The 14,130-nt window shown below is 30.1% G+C and overlaps 2 protein-coding genes across 3 annotated transcripts; both read left to right on the top strand.

Annotated features, from left to right (window-relative positions):
• The first annotated feature begins 1,683 nt into the window (after nt 1–1,683).
• Nucleotides 1,684–5,462, top strand: LOC110607576 (cytochrome b-c1 complex subunit 6-1, mitochondrial). The gene is made up of 5 exons (XM_043952567.1): nt 1,684–1,812; nt 2,153–2,207; nt 3,784–3,868; nt 5,017–5,106; nt 5,193–5,462. Coding segments are annotated over exons 2-5 (210 nt in total). The 5' UTR covers nt 1,684–1,812; nt 2,153–2,205; the 3' UTR covers nt 5,226–5,462.
• Nucleotides 5,463–8,985: 3,523 nt separating this feature from the next.
• Nucleotides 8,986–13,548, top strand: LOC110610164 (fructose-1,6-bisphosphatase, cytosolic). 2 transcript variants are annotated; one of them, XR_002487170.2, is made up of 12 exons: nt 8,986–9,513; nt 9,924–9,971; nt 10,180–10,254; nt 10,342–10,403; nt 10,534–10,600; nt 10,736–10,849; nt 11,067–11,153; nt 11,600–11,670; nt 11,744–11,809; nt 12,800–12,886; nt 13,002–13,093; nt 13,244–13,498. XR_002487170.2 is itself a non-coding variant. In XM_021750048.2 (12 exons), the coding sequence occupies exons 1-12, from the start codon at nt 9,355–9,357 to the stop codon at nt 13,355–13,357; spliced, it is 1,026 nt and encodes a 341-aa protein (XP_021605740.1). In that variant the 5' UTR covers nt 8,990–9,354; the 3' UTR covers nt 13,358–13,548. The 2 variants fall into 2 exon arrangements, 1 of the variants encoding a protein (XP_021605740.1); XM_021750048.2 differs by having other exon boundaries at nt 8,990–9,513; nt 13,018–13,093; nt 13,244–13,548.
• Nucleotides 13,549–14,130: the final 582 nt, after the last annotated feature.

The raw sequence follows: 14,130 nt of genomic DNA on the forward strand, positions 1-14,130 counted from the left end.
TTCTTTTTGTTTTTATATGGTGTTTCATGTGTAGGTAGAAATTTTTTAGGGTGCATATTTCGAATGTCTTCTTTTTCTTAAACTCTAATGGTTAAAATGGTTCTCATAAGAGATGATCGGACAAGATATACAAAAAAAAATTGAAAATCTCATGAACTTGTCATGATAGCTCCTACTTAACACAAAAAATTATTTTCAAACAAAAAATATGTTAAAAATGTTGTACTCGATTCAACTCTATTAAAACGTATTTATTTTTTCTTTTCGTCAATGAAAAAACTCTTTCATCTATTTCTGTAATTAAAAATATAATAAAATATCAAATAATCACCTTCTCCTCCTACTCTTCCTTTTTCTTCTTCTTTTTTTTAATTCTTTCTCTTCTTCTTTTTGGATATTTTTTCAAATTTTACTTTTTTTTTTCTTTAAGAAGGAGAAGAAAACGATTCTTTTTCTTTTTATTATTCATTTTTATTATTTTTTAAGGAGGAGAAGGAAGCGATTTTTCTTTTTTCTTTCTCATTTTCTTCTTTTTTTTTTCTTCTTTAATGAGGAAGAGAAAATAATTCCTTTTTTTTTCTTTTTTAAAGAGGAGGAAACGATTCTTTTTTATTATTATTATTCTTCCTATTATTCTTTATCGTCATTTTCTTCTTATTCTTTTTTGAGAAAGAATAAGAGGAGGACTATTTCGTTAATAGTGAAAAACAATTAGAACGTCTTTATTTTTTCTTTTCGTCAATGAAAAAACTCTTTCATCTATTTCTGTAATTAAAAATATAATAAAATATCAAATAATCACCTTCTCCTCCTACTCTTCCTTTTTCTTCTTCTTTTTTTTAATTCTTTCTCTTCTTCTTTTTGGATATTTTTTCAAATTTTACTTTTTTTTTTCTTTAAGAAGGAGAAGAAAACGATTCTTTTTCTTTTTATTATTCATTTTTATTATTTTTTAAGGAGGAGAAGGAAGCGATTTTTCTTTTTTCTTTCTCATTTTCTTCTTTTTTTTTTCTTCTTTAATGAGGAAGAGAAAATAATTCCTTTTTTTTTCTTTTTTAAAGGGGAGGAAACGATTCTTTTTTATTATTATTATTCTTCCTATTATTCTTTATCGTCATTTTCTTCTTATTCTTTTTTGAGAAAGAATAAGAGGAGGACTATTTCGTTAATAGTGAAAAACAATTAGAACGTCTTAATAAATTTTAAAAAATATAGTGATTGACTTAATAATGATAATACTCGTAAACTAAATAAAATATTTTATTTTAGAGTAAAATTAGATTTTAAATTTTTTTCTCTCATCCTTTATTTATTTTTAACGAAAAAAAGAATAAAATGACCGAGAGAAAAAATAAAAACGTTTTAATAGATTTCTAAAAATATAGGAATTGATTTATTAATAATGATAATTTCTAATGATGAAATAGTAAATCTTTTAAAAAAATATGTATTGATTAGAAAAGGGAAAATTTAAGGATGCAATGATAAATTTTCGTATTATAGAAAGATAGGAGAAAGTTCCTTTTGCTTAGGAAAAAAACAAGGGTAACTTTTTCGTTTACAGACAGTTCTTCATTTTCATTTTATTTTATTTCTACGGCAGGAAGAAAGGTTCTTCTTGAATTGGAAAGTGAGATTGGGCCAAGCTGAGTTAGTCTTATAGCCCAGAAAGCTGAGGCCCATCGCCGCCCAGTCTGTAGACTCCGGCCGAACTTTAGTCAAAATGTGAATACCAGAAGCTACAGTTTGTTCTTCACGCTCTATTGTATCATTGAAGCCGCCGAATCCTGCCTTGTTGCTTCTCCAAACGAGGTTCGATTGCATATTCTTCTCCAAACAAGTAATGGAAACCGAAGCCCGTCTTTGATGGTGCATTCGAAATTGTGATTGATGAAATTGAAAATTTTATTGCTGTATTCGAAATATGAAATGAACTAGATTTGCAATAGAATTATTATTATTTTTTATTTTTTTGGGATTACTTCTGTTGTTTGTGTTAAATCGTTGCATTGATCTATTGATTTTTTTTTTTGCAATATAGGGCAAGTGATTTACCGTCTTGATTTACAAACATAGATAAAGCAATTTGTGTGTGTATGTATAAGGGAGGTTCATTAGCATATGTGCTTGAATTGATACTTTGAATGTGCAGGAAGGACTCCTTTTGACGTCAAGGGAACTTTTGTCCTTTCTTTTCGGTTCTCAATGTGAGTATCCATATCCATTAAGATGGCAATGCTTCTGATTTTTGGCCTTCTAAAGGGAATTACATATATATAGAATTAGTTCACATTGTCTAGGGATCATGCTTATCATTTTGTTTTGATTTTAGCTGCTATTCCTTGTACCATGTGCATGTGTAGTGGACACTTTCATTGATGCTTCTTGGTGCACAAATTACAGAAGAGGGTCAGACTATGCAACAATTAAATGTGTGCATGAGCCTTTTTGCGCTTGAGCTAATCTTGTAAAGAGATAGCACTAAACACATGGAGATCTTTATATTATTTTTTAATTATTTTTTATGCATGGTAGCATTGTTATATTTTAGCTAAAGTATGTTTGTTTCATGCTGCTAATGGAATCATGAAGGTCTTATCCATATTAATTGTTAATCTATGCTGTTAGCATGCCTTCTGCCCACATGTTTATTTTAGCTGAAATGAGTGGTGTTATTGAGTTATTCTTGCTCTCATATAAAAGTTCAATCTAGGCGTCTGGAGTTTTAATCTGCTTTTATTAGTTTGTTAGTTTCCGGGTTTTTATCTTCCTATGATAATTGAAATGGAGGAAAATATAATTTTCTTTATGTTAGTTGAAGTTGAGCATTAGTGTACCTGTAAATGTTTACACCTATGTGGTGGGTGTTATTGCCACAAACTTGGGGTTGGTACTGCAGCTATCGAGGTGGTGCAATTTGACAGTGTTAAAAGAGGGAGGATAGTCTAAAGGTTGATGAGAAAGCACCAAAGGGAAAAGGTTAAATAAATCGTAACTTTAGATATATATATTTTTTCTTTCTAAAGAAAGGAGATAAAAAGTTATAGGCACACAGGCCGGGAAGACATGAGTATTGATCTAATTTACACTTCCTTGCATTGCTGGATAGGGTTAGATGCATATGGAATCTACTTACCTTGTTAGACGAGATTATCCTTTAGAGGTTTCTGATTTCAGTTGTTGATACATATTTGATGATCAAAAGACAATGGAAAATCAGACTTGGGAACATCCTTGCTAGTATGTGCAAGGATCACTATGAGCAACTGTATGCACAGTACATTTGAACACACAACTAAGTGAAATGGACTCTAAGAACCAGAGAATTTCATGCCATGTCATTTTTTATGTGCCAGGGGAAGTGCACGAAAGACCAAATTTTCTTTGTATTCTCTCTGTAAAGGGAAAAAGTAAATTTTTCCTGCATTTCCAACTTGAAGTTCAAAAACATCATGCAAAAAGAAAATCTACATGCGTTTTTATGTTTTTCGACTTGTGTTTCTTTGTGTAATGGTTATGATGTCTTATTATAGTAGCACTACTAATTTGCCACCAGAAGTTTTTTGCTATGTTCAGGCACTTCTCTTTCTCCATTGTATATCTTAGTTTGAGTGCAACTATGAATGCTTTTCAATATCTAATTTCTCTGCTAAATTTTCATATTTCACAAGCCCCACAAACATGTCTGTAAGTGCAAAACACCAGTGCAGGACATTGTTTGCATTCCAAACTGTTCTGTTTCTTATCTGTGCATGTGTTTTTTCTATTATTTATCAAATTTAGGGCAGACGAGGAACCTGTTGATCAAAAGAAGTATCTTGAGGAATCTTGCAAGCCTAAATGTGTGAAGCCCCTACTTGAGTATGAGGTGAAGTATTTTTTTCTAATATCAAAAAGTGTCCACAGTACAGAATGAGTGTTCCATTTTTCTTTTCATTGTCTATGTTTGCCTTTCTTCTCCCTATGTATTGATCTTATGAATACGATGCCTGGATCAATTTTTTCTTGCCAATGAAATGACAACAGCTGCTTCCAAAACTATTTTATTGTATTACTCTTTTTTTTCCTACCATAATGCCAGTATTTCAAATTCCAATATATGCAATAATTAATGGCAACTATCTGGTTGTTTCTTATGTTTTGTTTATTGACTACTGATCGTGAAGGCAACTATTTAAATTTTTATCTGTGTTATGGAAAGTTCATGCATTAAAAATAGAACTGGACTCATGCTTCAGTAAAGTGGAAATTTTCAGTATACAAATTGCAGATTGACAAGTTTCAAACCAGATCCCTGAGTTACTCACGAGAATAGCATCTATACATCTTGAAGTTTGAAGCTAAATATTGCTGTAAAGAGCAATAGAATTTTGACAATATGATTTGCAAGTAATATAAAGATGAGTGATGCATTCACTTAGCTATATATTAAGACATTGCTTGGTGCAAATGGTGAGCACAAGGATGCAAATTTGAGTCTTGAGAGCAGTCATTTCATTAGAAAAAGCCAGAGGGTAAAAGCTATATTTCTTTCATTTTGAGACTCCATGTTGGTGTGGAAGATCATACTTGAGTAATATTGTTCAAGGGCTGCTGCTTGTTGCCTTCACAAATTTTGGACTTGAAACCACAAGGGTATGGTTCCAATCTTGACAGTATTCACTTTACGCTAAAATTTTGAAGGGTAGGACTCCAATTTTTTTTCACTGTTTGTAGTTTGGCATGGCCATACCTAGTGGATGGCCTTCCTAAAAATGTATACCAATTATGTCTCATATTCAAATCCTAGGAAATTTGTTAGTGACTTTCTTTATATAATCTTATAATCTCCTTTAAAAATTTCCATTGTCCAATCCAATCTGACAGAGGACTGTGCATTTTCCATTTCTTGCTGCTAGATTAAAGATGACTTGTGCTGTTTTGACTCATTCCAGAGTTTAGACATGCTGGTGATATCTCTTGTGATTGAGAATAAAATTGACTCATTGAATGTCTAATTCGATCCATTTATTATAGGCATGTGTTAAGAGAATTAAAGGTGACGAATCCGGACACAAGCACTGCACAGGACAATACTTTGATTATTGGTCTTGTATTGATAAAAGTGTAAGTATTTCATTTTTATGGTTGTAAGGCATTTTTCTTCATCGTTGTCATGTTTTATCAGCTAAATTTGGCATTTCTGAACGCAGGTTGCACCAAAACTATTCTCAAAACTGAAGTAATTGAGAGGCTGTTGGGGCAGCTCTTTCACTAGGTGTGTACTCTTTGCAACATCAGCTGAATTTTGTTAGAAATTTACTTGGGTCGGTTGAAGCCTCCCTAATTGATTATGAAATCTTTTATGACTTTGGAATAAATGAAGATATCTTGAATTGCTGACAATTTTATGCTGTTGCAATTAATGATGAATTAGAAAATGAATGATATGTGATTGGGTTAAATGACTTATTTTTTTCTTATTCTTTCCTTCTTCAATCTTGGGTCATGCTTTTTACATCAAAGCTCATCTCTAAATTTGGGCTTTACTAATAATAATTTGTTGTTTTTTCCTTTTTAATTTATGCAGAAAACGTCCATCTTCTTTGTAGATGAGGGATTTTAACTAATAACCTCATTCGATATATGTTGTATAATTTAGAATATGAACATGATATAGCTTATAAAATTTCTAAGTATTCCAAATAAGTAAATGCCAAGATTAGTGTAATAGTTATTGGTCCTATTCAGCCTGTTTTGATAATTGTTAACTAAACTGTTAATTTTTCATAATTTATTCCCTCAACTTTTACTACTAGTAAACACTACTTTCACAATTATTGTGGGCCATTATGTTCCAATGAGCTTTGCGCAGATGATGTTTTTGTGATCGAGTTTAATAAGGTTCAATTTAATAACGTTGTTTTGCCAGATTTTGGGGACTGGTGAGGCTATACCAGTGGGGGAAAAAATTTTCGTTTTTAATTTTTTTTCTATTTTTAATAATTTTTTAATAATAAAATTAAGGAGTTGAATTTTATAAAATATATAAATATTTGTTAAAGAACTTTTCTCAAAAGCTATTAAAAAAATATTTATAAAAATAAAAATATATACCCTTGTTGATGCTTCGCTGGGCAGTTGAGGAAAATGTTCAACATAATATAAACAATATTTGTAACATTATCATTCAAAAGATAATTTCATATAAAACTCTACTGATGATGATTTGGACTAATAAAATTTAAATTGTGTTTGTAAATAAATTAATTTTTATAATTTATTTGGATGAGAGAATTTAAAATAAATAATATTTAAATTTGATAAAATATATATTTCTTTCATCTAATTTGTGTGTTAAGTTTTATAAATATACGAAGCATCATATTTAAATATTTATAATTTATTAAAAAAATTAAATTATTCACATTTTAATATATACATATATATATATATATATATATATATGAAAGTTAATAAATATATTATATATTAGTTATATAAATTTATTTATATTATACGTTTTACGGTTAAATTTAAAAAATAACACATCATAATACTAATTAATTTAAAAAAAATTAAATTATTCGCATTTTAATATATACATAAACTATAAAAGTTAATAAATATATTATATATTAATTATATGAATTTATTTATACTCGACCGTTAAATTTTATGATTAAATTTAAAAAATGACACATCATCATACTAATTATTTTAATATAATATAAAATAATTAATTATTTTATATTATATTTTTTAATTAAAATATTAATTTTGATACTAATTAAAATGATTAAGTGATATTTTTATTAAATTTAAACATCAAACTCAACGGTTGAAAATAAACAAATTTAAATAATTAATATATTATATATTTATTAATTTTTACAGTTTGGTTAAATCTGTTAAAACATGAGTATTTCATATTTTTTTCTATTATACCTAATAATAAAATAGAAACATAATATTGTCTTTTTAATTAATTATGCAATATAGTAACTAAAAAGTATTAGCAATATAGGCGAAAAACTATTCAAATTGAATTAGTTATGAAAAAAATTAAATGAAAATAAAATCACATTGATCAAATAATTAAATTTAAATTAAAAATAGATAAATTTTTATATTATTACCTTGCATTCCACCGACATTTAGCTAATCAACGATTAAAGTAAGTCATTGACTTGAGTCAATTCCTTTACAAGTCATCTTCATTTTTTTCATGATTAATTTTAACTTTTAAGATAATGGGTTTTAAAATTGAACAATACCAATTAATAATTCGAATTTTATAATATGATTTGTCCAATTAATTTTATTTGATTAACAACAATTGAATTTAAGAACAATACATTAGAACTTCTAACTAAAATTAAAAATAAGATAAAATTACAGATATTTTCAATTTATTGATTTAAGATTCAATTTTATTTGCATTTGTTCGATCCATTTAAAAATTAAAAATATTTTTAACGAATATTTACCCAATTTATGAAGATCGAATTTGCAATTTCACTTTTCCACTGCACCAAAAGCACCACAGAATTATTAGCATTTTGTTGATAGAAGAAGCATTATTTTTTTTTTCCTTAATGATCTGCGAGTATTTTATAAACTTTACCATTAAAATAAGAGAACATTTCCAACTTGTAGGAGGCTGTGGTTTTTTCAGAGTATCTTATGGCAGAAGCAAATCACAAGTGGATTATGGAATAATAATTTATTCCATTGGAATCAGTGTTTCCAAAACTACGTCAGCTAATCCCTTCACTTTATTATATTAGATAATGTACTGTGTAAATGCCACTACGTCTTCAATTTCTCAAAGCTCTCTGCACATTTATCACTCCATTCAAATTTGATATTTTTAATTTGATATTTTTTAAATAATTTTATCAAAAAAGCTACTATAAGAAAAAATTCTTTTATAAAATATTCAAATTTAATATTTTTTAAATAATTTTATCAAAGGAGCTGCTATAAAAAAAAAATTCATTTATAAAATATTGATAGTATCCCCTATATTTATAGAACCATCTTTAAATGTCTATTATGATTCTCTTGTAGATTTGGAGTAAGCTAAAATGTCATCAACAAACACTACCACAACTTCTACCCTACTAATATTAAAAAACTCATAAATTATTCTCTTAATTTTCAAAAATATATTAAAATATTATAAAAATTTAAAAATTATATTAATTAGTTAATCCGTTAATTTTAATTATTAAATATTATAAAAATTAAATATAAATTATTTTATATCATATAAATTAAATAATATATATTTTTTGAAAAAAATTATTTTTAATTAAATTATTATAAAAAGTGAGATATGATCACTTAAGCAAATGTTAACTTAAAGATTATTTTTTAAGGCCGAATACATAAATTTATTCTGAATTTTACCAGCAAAAGAAAAGAAAAGAAATTGTTTAAAAGATAATAAAATAAATTCTATATATTATTAGAGAAGAGAATATGTTTCAAAAGAAAAGAATAATATCACAATAGGATATAAAAACAATAGAAATTCATATAAATTTGTGCAAATTGGTGATTCTCGTTATTGAATACATCAAAAGCAGCTTAAAAAAACACTCCGAATTTTAATCTCGTGGAAAGTGCATTCTGATAGATCTAAGAGATTTATGGTTCGACTTCTCCAACCCTGTATAAAAAAAATAAAAGCTTAAAAAAATTATCATATAATCCTTAAATATTATGTAAGTTTTTAATTTTATTTTAAAATTTTTATAATATATAATAATTAAAATTAATAAAAAATCAATTAATAAAATTTTTAAAATTTCATAAATATTTTAATGTTAAAGAGTGATTATTGAATTTTTTTTATATTATATAAATTAAATAATAATTTTTTAAAAGAATTTTATTTAATAATTAGTAAAAAGAAAATATATAATATTAAATTAATTAATATTTTATAAATTCTAAACCTCGAAGTCCTCCACCACCTCGTCATCTTCAAACGTACAGAGACAAAAACCTGCCAACCGTCGAATGACACAGAGAGATTGAGTGAGACGACGAAAGGCGTTATCCGCAGTGACGGCCACACACCTCACTCCGTCATTCCCTTCTCGCCACGTGTCCTCCGAAACTTCCGTTTCCACCAGATAGCCCCGTCCCCACCCTGTACCCTCCCACACACGCTCTCTCCCTTATCGCTTTCGTATATATCTACCCACTGCAGCAACTGGGCTCCTCCTCGAATCCAGCAATTTCTCACCTCAGCTGATCCCTTATATCTCTTATTGATGCTCTTGTAATCTCACTCGTCAAGCTTAAATTTTTATGGTTTTCTTGTAGTAAATTTTGTGGGTTGAGCGAGAGAGGGAGAGAGAGATGGATCACGCAGCAGATGCCCACCGGACCGATTTGATGACCATAACGAGGTTTGTATTGAATGAGCAATCAAAGCACCCGGCTTCTCGTGGGGATTTCACTATCTTGCTCAATCATATTGTTCTTGGCTGCAAATTCGTTTGCTCAGCTGTTAACAAGGTCTCCTCCTCTCTCTCCCTCTCTCTCTCCCTGTTTTCATTGCTATTGCTTTTTTTTTTTGTGTGTGTGTGTGTGTTCTAATTTAGTAATCTTTAGTGATCTCCAACGAATTCAGGTGGGTTTCTGATTTATTGGGCTCATAGTCTTGTGAAATGTGTGTTATTGGATATAGATTCTATCAGACTATCAATACGTGGAATGTGAAAGTTTCTATGTTATTCCAAGATGGACATTGGGAGACTTGCCTGTTTCGTAGTTTATAGTCAATTCTGGTGACTGAATGTAAAATGGAAAGGGAAAGGAGGGAAATGAGATCTTTTTATAGTGTCTGGAATGCTAGACAACATTTATCTTTTTGTCTTTATTGTAGTCTTATATGCAAAAGTATCTTCAATATTTTACTTGTGCAGGCGGGTCTCGCCAAGCTTATTGGACTTGCTGGGGAGACAAATGTTCAGGCAAGTTGTTATTGGGTTGCAAAATCCATCTTTAGTTTTATATGCTTTTGTTATATTTGCTATCTGGAGCTTTCCTTTTTCTTTGCTTATTAAAGTTCATGTAAAAAAGAGAGGAGATATTTAGAGGAGCTTTTTTTTTTTTTTCTTATTAATTAAGAAAAGGAGATTTTGTTGCATTTTTATTTATTTTGCCGTCTTGCTTTAAAAGGGTGAAGAGCAAAAGAAACTGGATGTGCTTTCAAATGAAGTATTCATCAAGGCTTTAGTAAGCAGTGGACGAACAGTAAGTAACTGAAATGAAAATCTATTGGCATATAGGATTTGGCTTTATCAGTAATGACTTTGTCCAACAGTTCAATTCCTGTGGCAGTGCATACTTGTCTCTGAAGAAGATGATGAGGCAATATTTGTGGAGCCTGGCAAGCGTGGAAAGTATTTTCCCATACTCTACCTTGTTGCTAGTTGTTGTAGCCGTTTCTACTTGATCTTATTTTTGTTTTTTAAAATATTATACACCACATCTTATTTCACACATATATGGTTCTGTTATATACATGAGCAGGTACTGCGTTGTGTTCGATCCATTGGATGGATCCTCCAACATTGACTGTGGTGTTTCTATTGGAACGGTATGACCTTAATTCCAAATCATGTTAGATTCTGTAATTGAATTGAAATCCTTTACTTACTGACACTACCAAAAGTGATCTTTTCTCCAGAGATTCATTTGCAGTTATATATTGAATGTCTTCTCTTTCATCTAGATCTTTGGGATTTACATGGTGAAACATGGCAATGAACCAACTCTAGATGATGTTTTGCAACCTGGATCAAATATGGTTGCAGCTGGCTATTGCATGTATGGAAGCTCTTGCATGGTATGAAATATCTCTTTTTCTTTTTCAATTTCATTTTTTTTGGGGCTTGGGGCAGGGGAATTTTTTCATCTGGCTTTTCCTTTTGATTTGAGCATGTGTCTTTAATTTGGAACTTATTTCACTGGAGCTCTAGAATAATGGTTCCTGAAGTTTTGTTTGTCTGTTCCAGATTTACAATTCATATGTTGTCCTTATTTAAGAATAAATGATTTTGCAGCTTGTGTTGAGCACTGGAAGTGGTGTTAACGGTTTTACCCTTGATCCATCTCTTGGGGAGTTCATACTTACACATCCTGATATTAAGGTATGTTTTCTAAGTGTTGTATTAGTTGGTTGGCATTATCATCCTTATTTATTTATACTTTTCCGTTATGTCTAACCCTGTAGTAAGCTGTGAAACTTTAATTTTTGCAACAAGTTGAACCACACACTATCTTATGTTATGTTGCATTTACAAGAAATTTAACCTCTCCTTTTCCTAGTGCTACAATTGGCCTGATGAGACAATCTTTCTCAATCACTACTTATTTTAGCATATTCACACAGTCTTTTGAGTTTTGAAAGGCAGTAGGTCTAAGAGATATCCTGCTTGAATGAGAAAAACTTTTTTTCAGTTGCATAAGCAATAACAAAAGATGCTAGCCATTTCTGACTTAGTATTTTCTGGTTTATTTTGGAGACTCATTATTTCTTTCTCATATTATCTAAACATTACTTTCCACTTCCCTCCCTCTTCCTTTTCCAAAATAGATTCCAAAGAAAGGAAAGATTTATTCAGTAAATGAAGGAAATGCTAAGAACTGGGATGGTCCAACGGCCAAGTATGTGATATTCACATTCTTACAGTTTTCTACTGATTCTTCCCTGTAGTTTACTGATATTTTATGCCCTTAGATATGTAGAAAGATGCAAGTTCCCTAAGGATGGTTCCTCACCGAAGTCTCTAAGATACGTTGGAAGGTATATACTGTGATAACAACTACAATATTTCTAGTTTTTAAATTGTTCATTTGGAATTTAATTATTGCAATTAATTGTTTGGTGGTCCTTCCTGTCGTCAGTGATTGAAATTCCTGATCATTTAATGGAAATGGACAGTCTATTATCCTCTGATAGATATAATATAGGATGTTAAACAGCCTCTAGCTCATGCTTCTATTGTTTCTTCGCATGATTCCATTCTCAAAGTTGTCTGTGCTATGCACAGTAATGAAATGCATCTGATAATATTTGCCTTCAACTTGTCATCTGTTTAGTTGCTTGTTTCCTTCTCTCTGATGTAGAGTCTTAAGGCTTCGTTTGTTTGCAGAAAATAACTTATATTTGGAAAATATTTTCCAACGAGATAACTTATTTTCTATTAATTTTAATTTAGAAAATAAAATTTATTAACAAATTTATACAAAAGAGGAAGTCATTTTTCCTTAAACTGTTTGATTTTTTTCTTTGACCAGAAAAATATTTTCCATCAGTGCTCCAAACACCAGAAAATACAGAAAATATTTTCCATGAAACAAACGGAGCCTTAAGTTAATATACAAATTCTCCTCTTCCTTTTATTTTTCTTGAGAAAGTCTGTAACTTCATCTTCAGTTCTGTTCCTCTGGTTACTTTTCATTCTTAATAAATTCAATCTTGTACAACAGAATGATATTGTAGCAGAATCCATTTTTAAAGCTAAACATGTTGTTACTTCCATAAAAATTGGCCAAAACAATGTTATTCCATTAACATCTCTATGTGAGTGGTAGACTTTAAGTCTACTCCCTTATTTGTAACTTCCTTATGTTTGTACTTTGTATTTACAATTGGTAGATATACCTGCATAATGTTTCTATTTGAAGAGTTGAATGTCCTACTGTCCTTGTGTTACAGAATTTGATAGTGAACTGGCTTTTTTATATTCTATTGAAATTTCATAGTTTCTAATAAGATATTCTTGGTCAACAGCATGGTGGCTGATGTCCATCGCACATTACTCTATGGGGGGATATTTTTGTACCCTGCAGACAAGAAGAGTCCCAATGGGAAGCTGCGGTATGTTTTCTCATAGGTTTAATGTTGGTAGTTCCATCAGAAAATTTGGTTATGATTAACCTATATTCTATCCTGTATGCGTCGTGGATTCATTTTGTGACTCACATTGGTGAAGATTTTGTGTGGTCCAGTGTGCTGTATGAAGTCTTTCCAATGTCATTTTTGATGGAACAAGCAGGAGGTCAATCATTTACTGGCAAGCAACAGGTACTGAGCTGAATCTCTACTTGTCTTTGTTCTTGTTACCAGCTGAATCAGTCTTTGCAAACTTCAATATGCAAAGTAGTGCAGAAACTATACCTGTTTCTTTGCGCTACTTGTATTCCTTTGTCTAACTCGAACTAATTATCTTGGCAGGCACTTCACTTGGTTCCAGAGAAGATACACCAGCGATCTCCAATATTTCTGGGCAGCTATGATGATGTTGAGGAAATCAAAGCACTCTATGCTGCTGAAAATGCAGAAGCTTAGAGTGCAGTAAGAATCATTCTCTTATATGTGGCCTTATTAATTGTAATGTGGCTACTTGACCACTCTTCTAATATTATATTTATAGGCTAAAAATCTCTTTCTCAAGTTTCCTTCAATAAGATGGTAGTTTATCGGTGATAACTAGTTTTTGGTTAATATATTTTAAATAATGTTAAAATCATTTTGTTGAAGTGGTTTGAATGGAAGTTCATGTGCTTCATGATTCTCAATAATGACAAAAAGCAAGGTTTACTTTATATATATATATTTGCTTTTGATAATTACGATTTGAAACATATTCTCAAAGTCCAGAGAGTTATTTCCCATGCTGAAAATATAAGGTCATTTTGTTTAAAAATTAGATAATATTTATTTTAATGAGAAAAATATTTGCCATCTACAACTAAATTTCTTCGCAAGCAATCATATGTTGAAAGATATATATTAATTACAGCCAATTGGGGTTTGTCATATGGATTAGCTCATCCTTGGAAGGGATAAGCGTGTGAAGCCAACTGTTGAAATATGACACTAATATGTTAAGGTTGTCGTGGAGAATTGTCATCGGAAAAGTCGAAAACTCCAAGGAGCAAAAACCGGTGTAAGAATTTTCAACAGAATTGTTCAAACCCATTACTGCGTAACCCCAATGCTTCTTAAATACTTCGATCGGTAGTTCCAAATAGCTGTTTTGGCGAGCTGTTGGTAATCATTTCTTGTTCTAGACGAAATCCTATCAATTTTCATCGCCAAGAAAAATACAAGAAGCTGCC

The sequence above is a fragment of the Manihot esculenta genome, chromosome 2, assembly GCF_001659605.2.
Source record: "Manihot esculenta cultivar AM560-2 chromosome 2, M.esculenta_v8, whole genome shotgun sequence".
Classification (NCBI taxonomy): Eukaryota; Viridiplantae; Streptophyta; class Magnoliopsida; order Malpighiales; family Euphorbiaceae; genus Manihot; species Manihot esculenta.

Coding starts and splice junctions, on each gene's coding strand:
- LOC110610164 (XM_021750048.2), top strand. CDS start 9,355: ATGGATCACGCAGCAGATGCCCACCGGACCGATTTGATGACCATAACG. Junction 9,514..9,923: donor TTTGCTCAGCTGTTAACAAG/GTCTCCTCCTCT, acceptor TTACTTGTGCAG/GCGGGTCTCGCCAAGCTTAT. Junction 12,887..13,017: donor AGTCCCAATGGGAAGCTGCG/GTATGTTTTCTC, acceptor TGTGTGGTCCAG/TGTGCTGTATGAAGTCTTTC.
- LOC110607576 (XM_043952567.1), top strand. Junction 3,869..5,016: donor AGCCCCTACTTGAGTATGAG/GTGAAGTATTTT, acceptor CATTTATTATAG/GCATGTGTTAAGAGAATTAA. Junction 5,107..5,192: donor GGTCTTGTATTGATAAAAGT/GTAAGTATTTCA, acceptor TTCTGAACGCAG/GTTGCACCAAAACTATTCTC.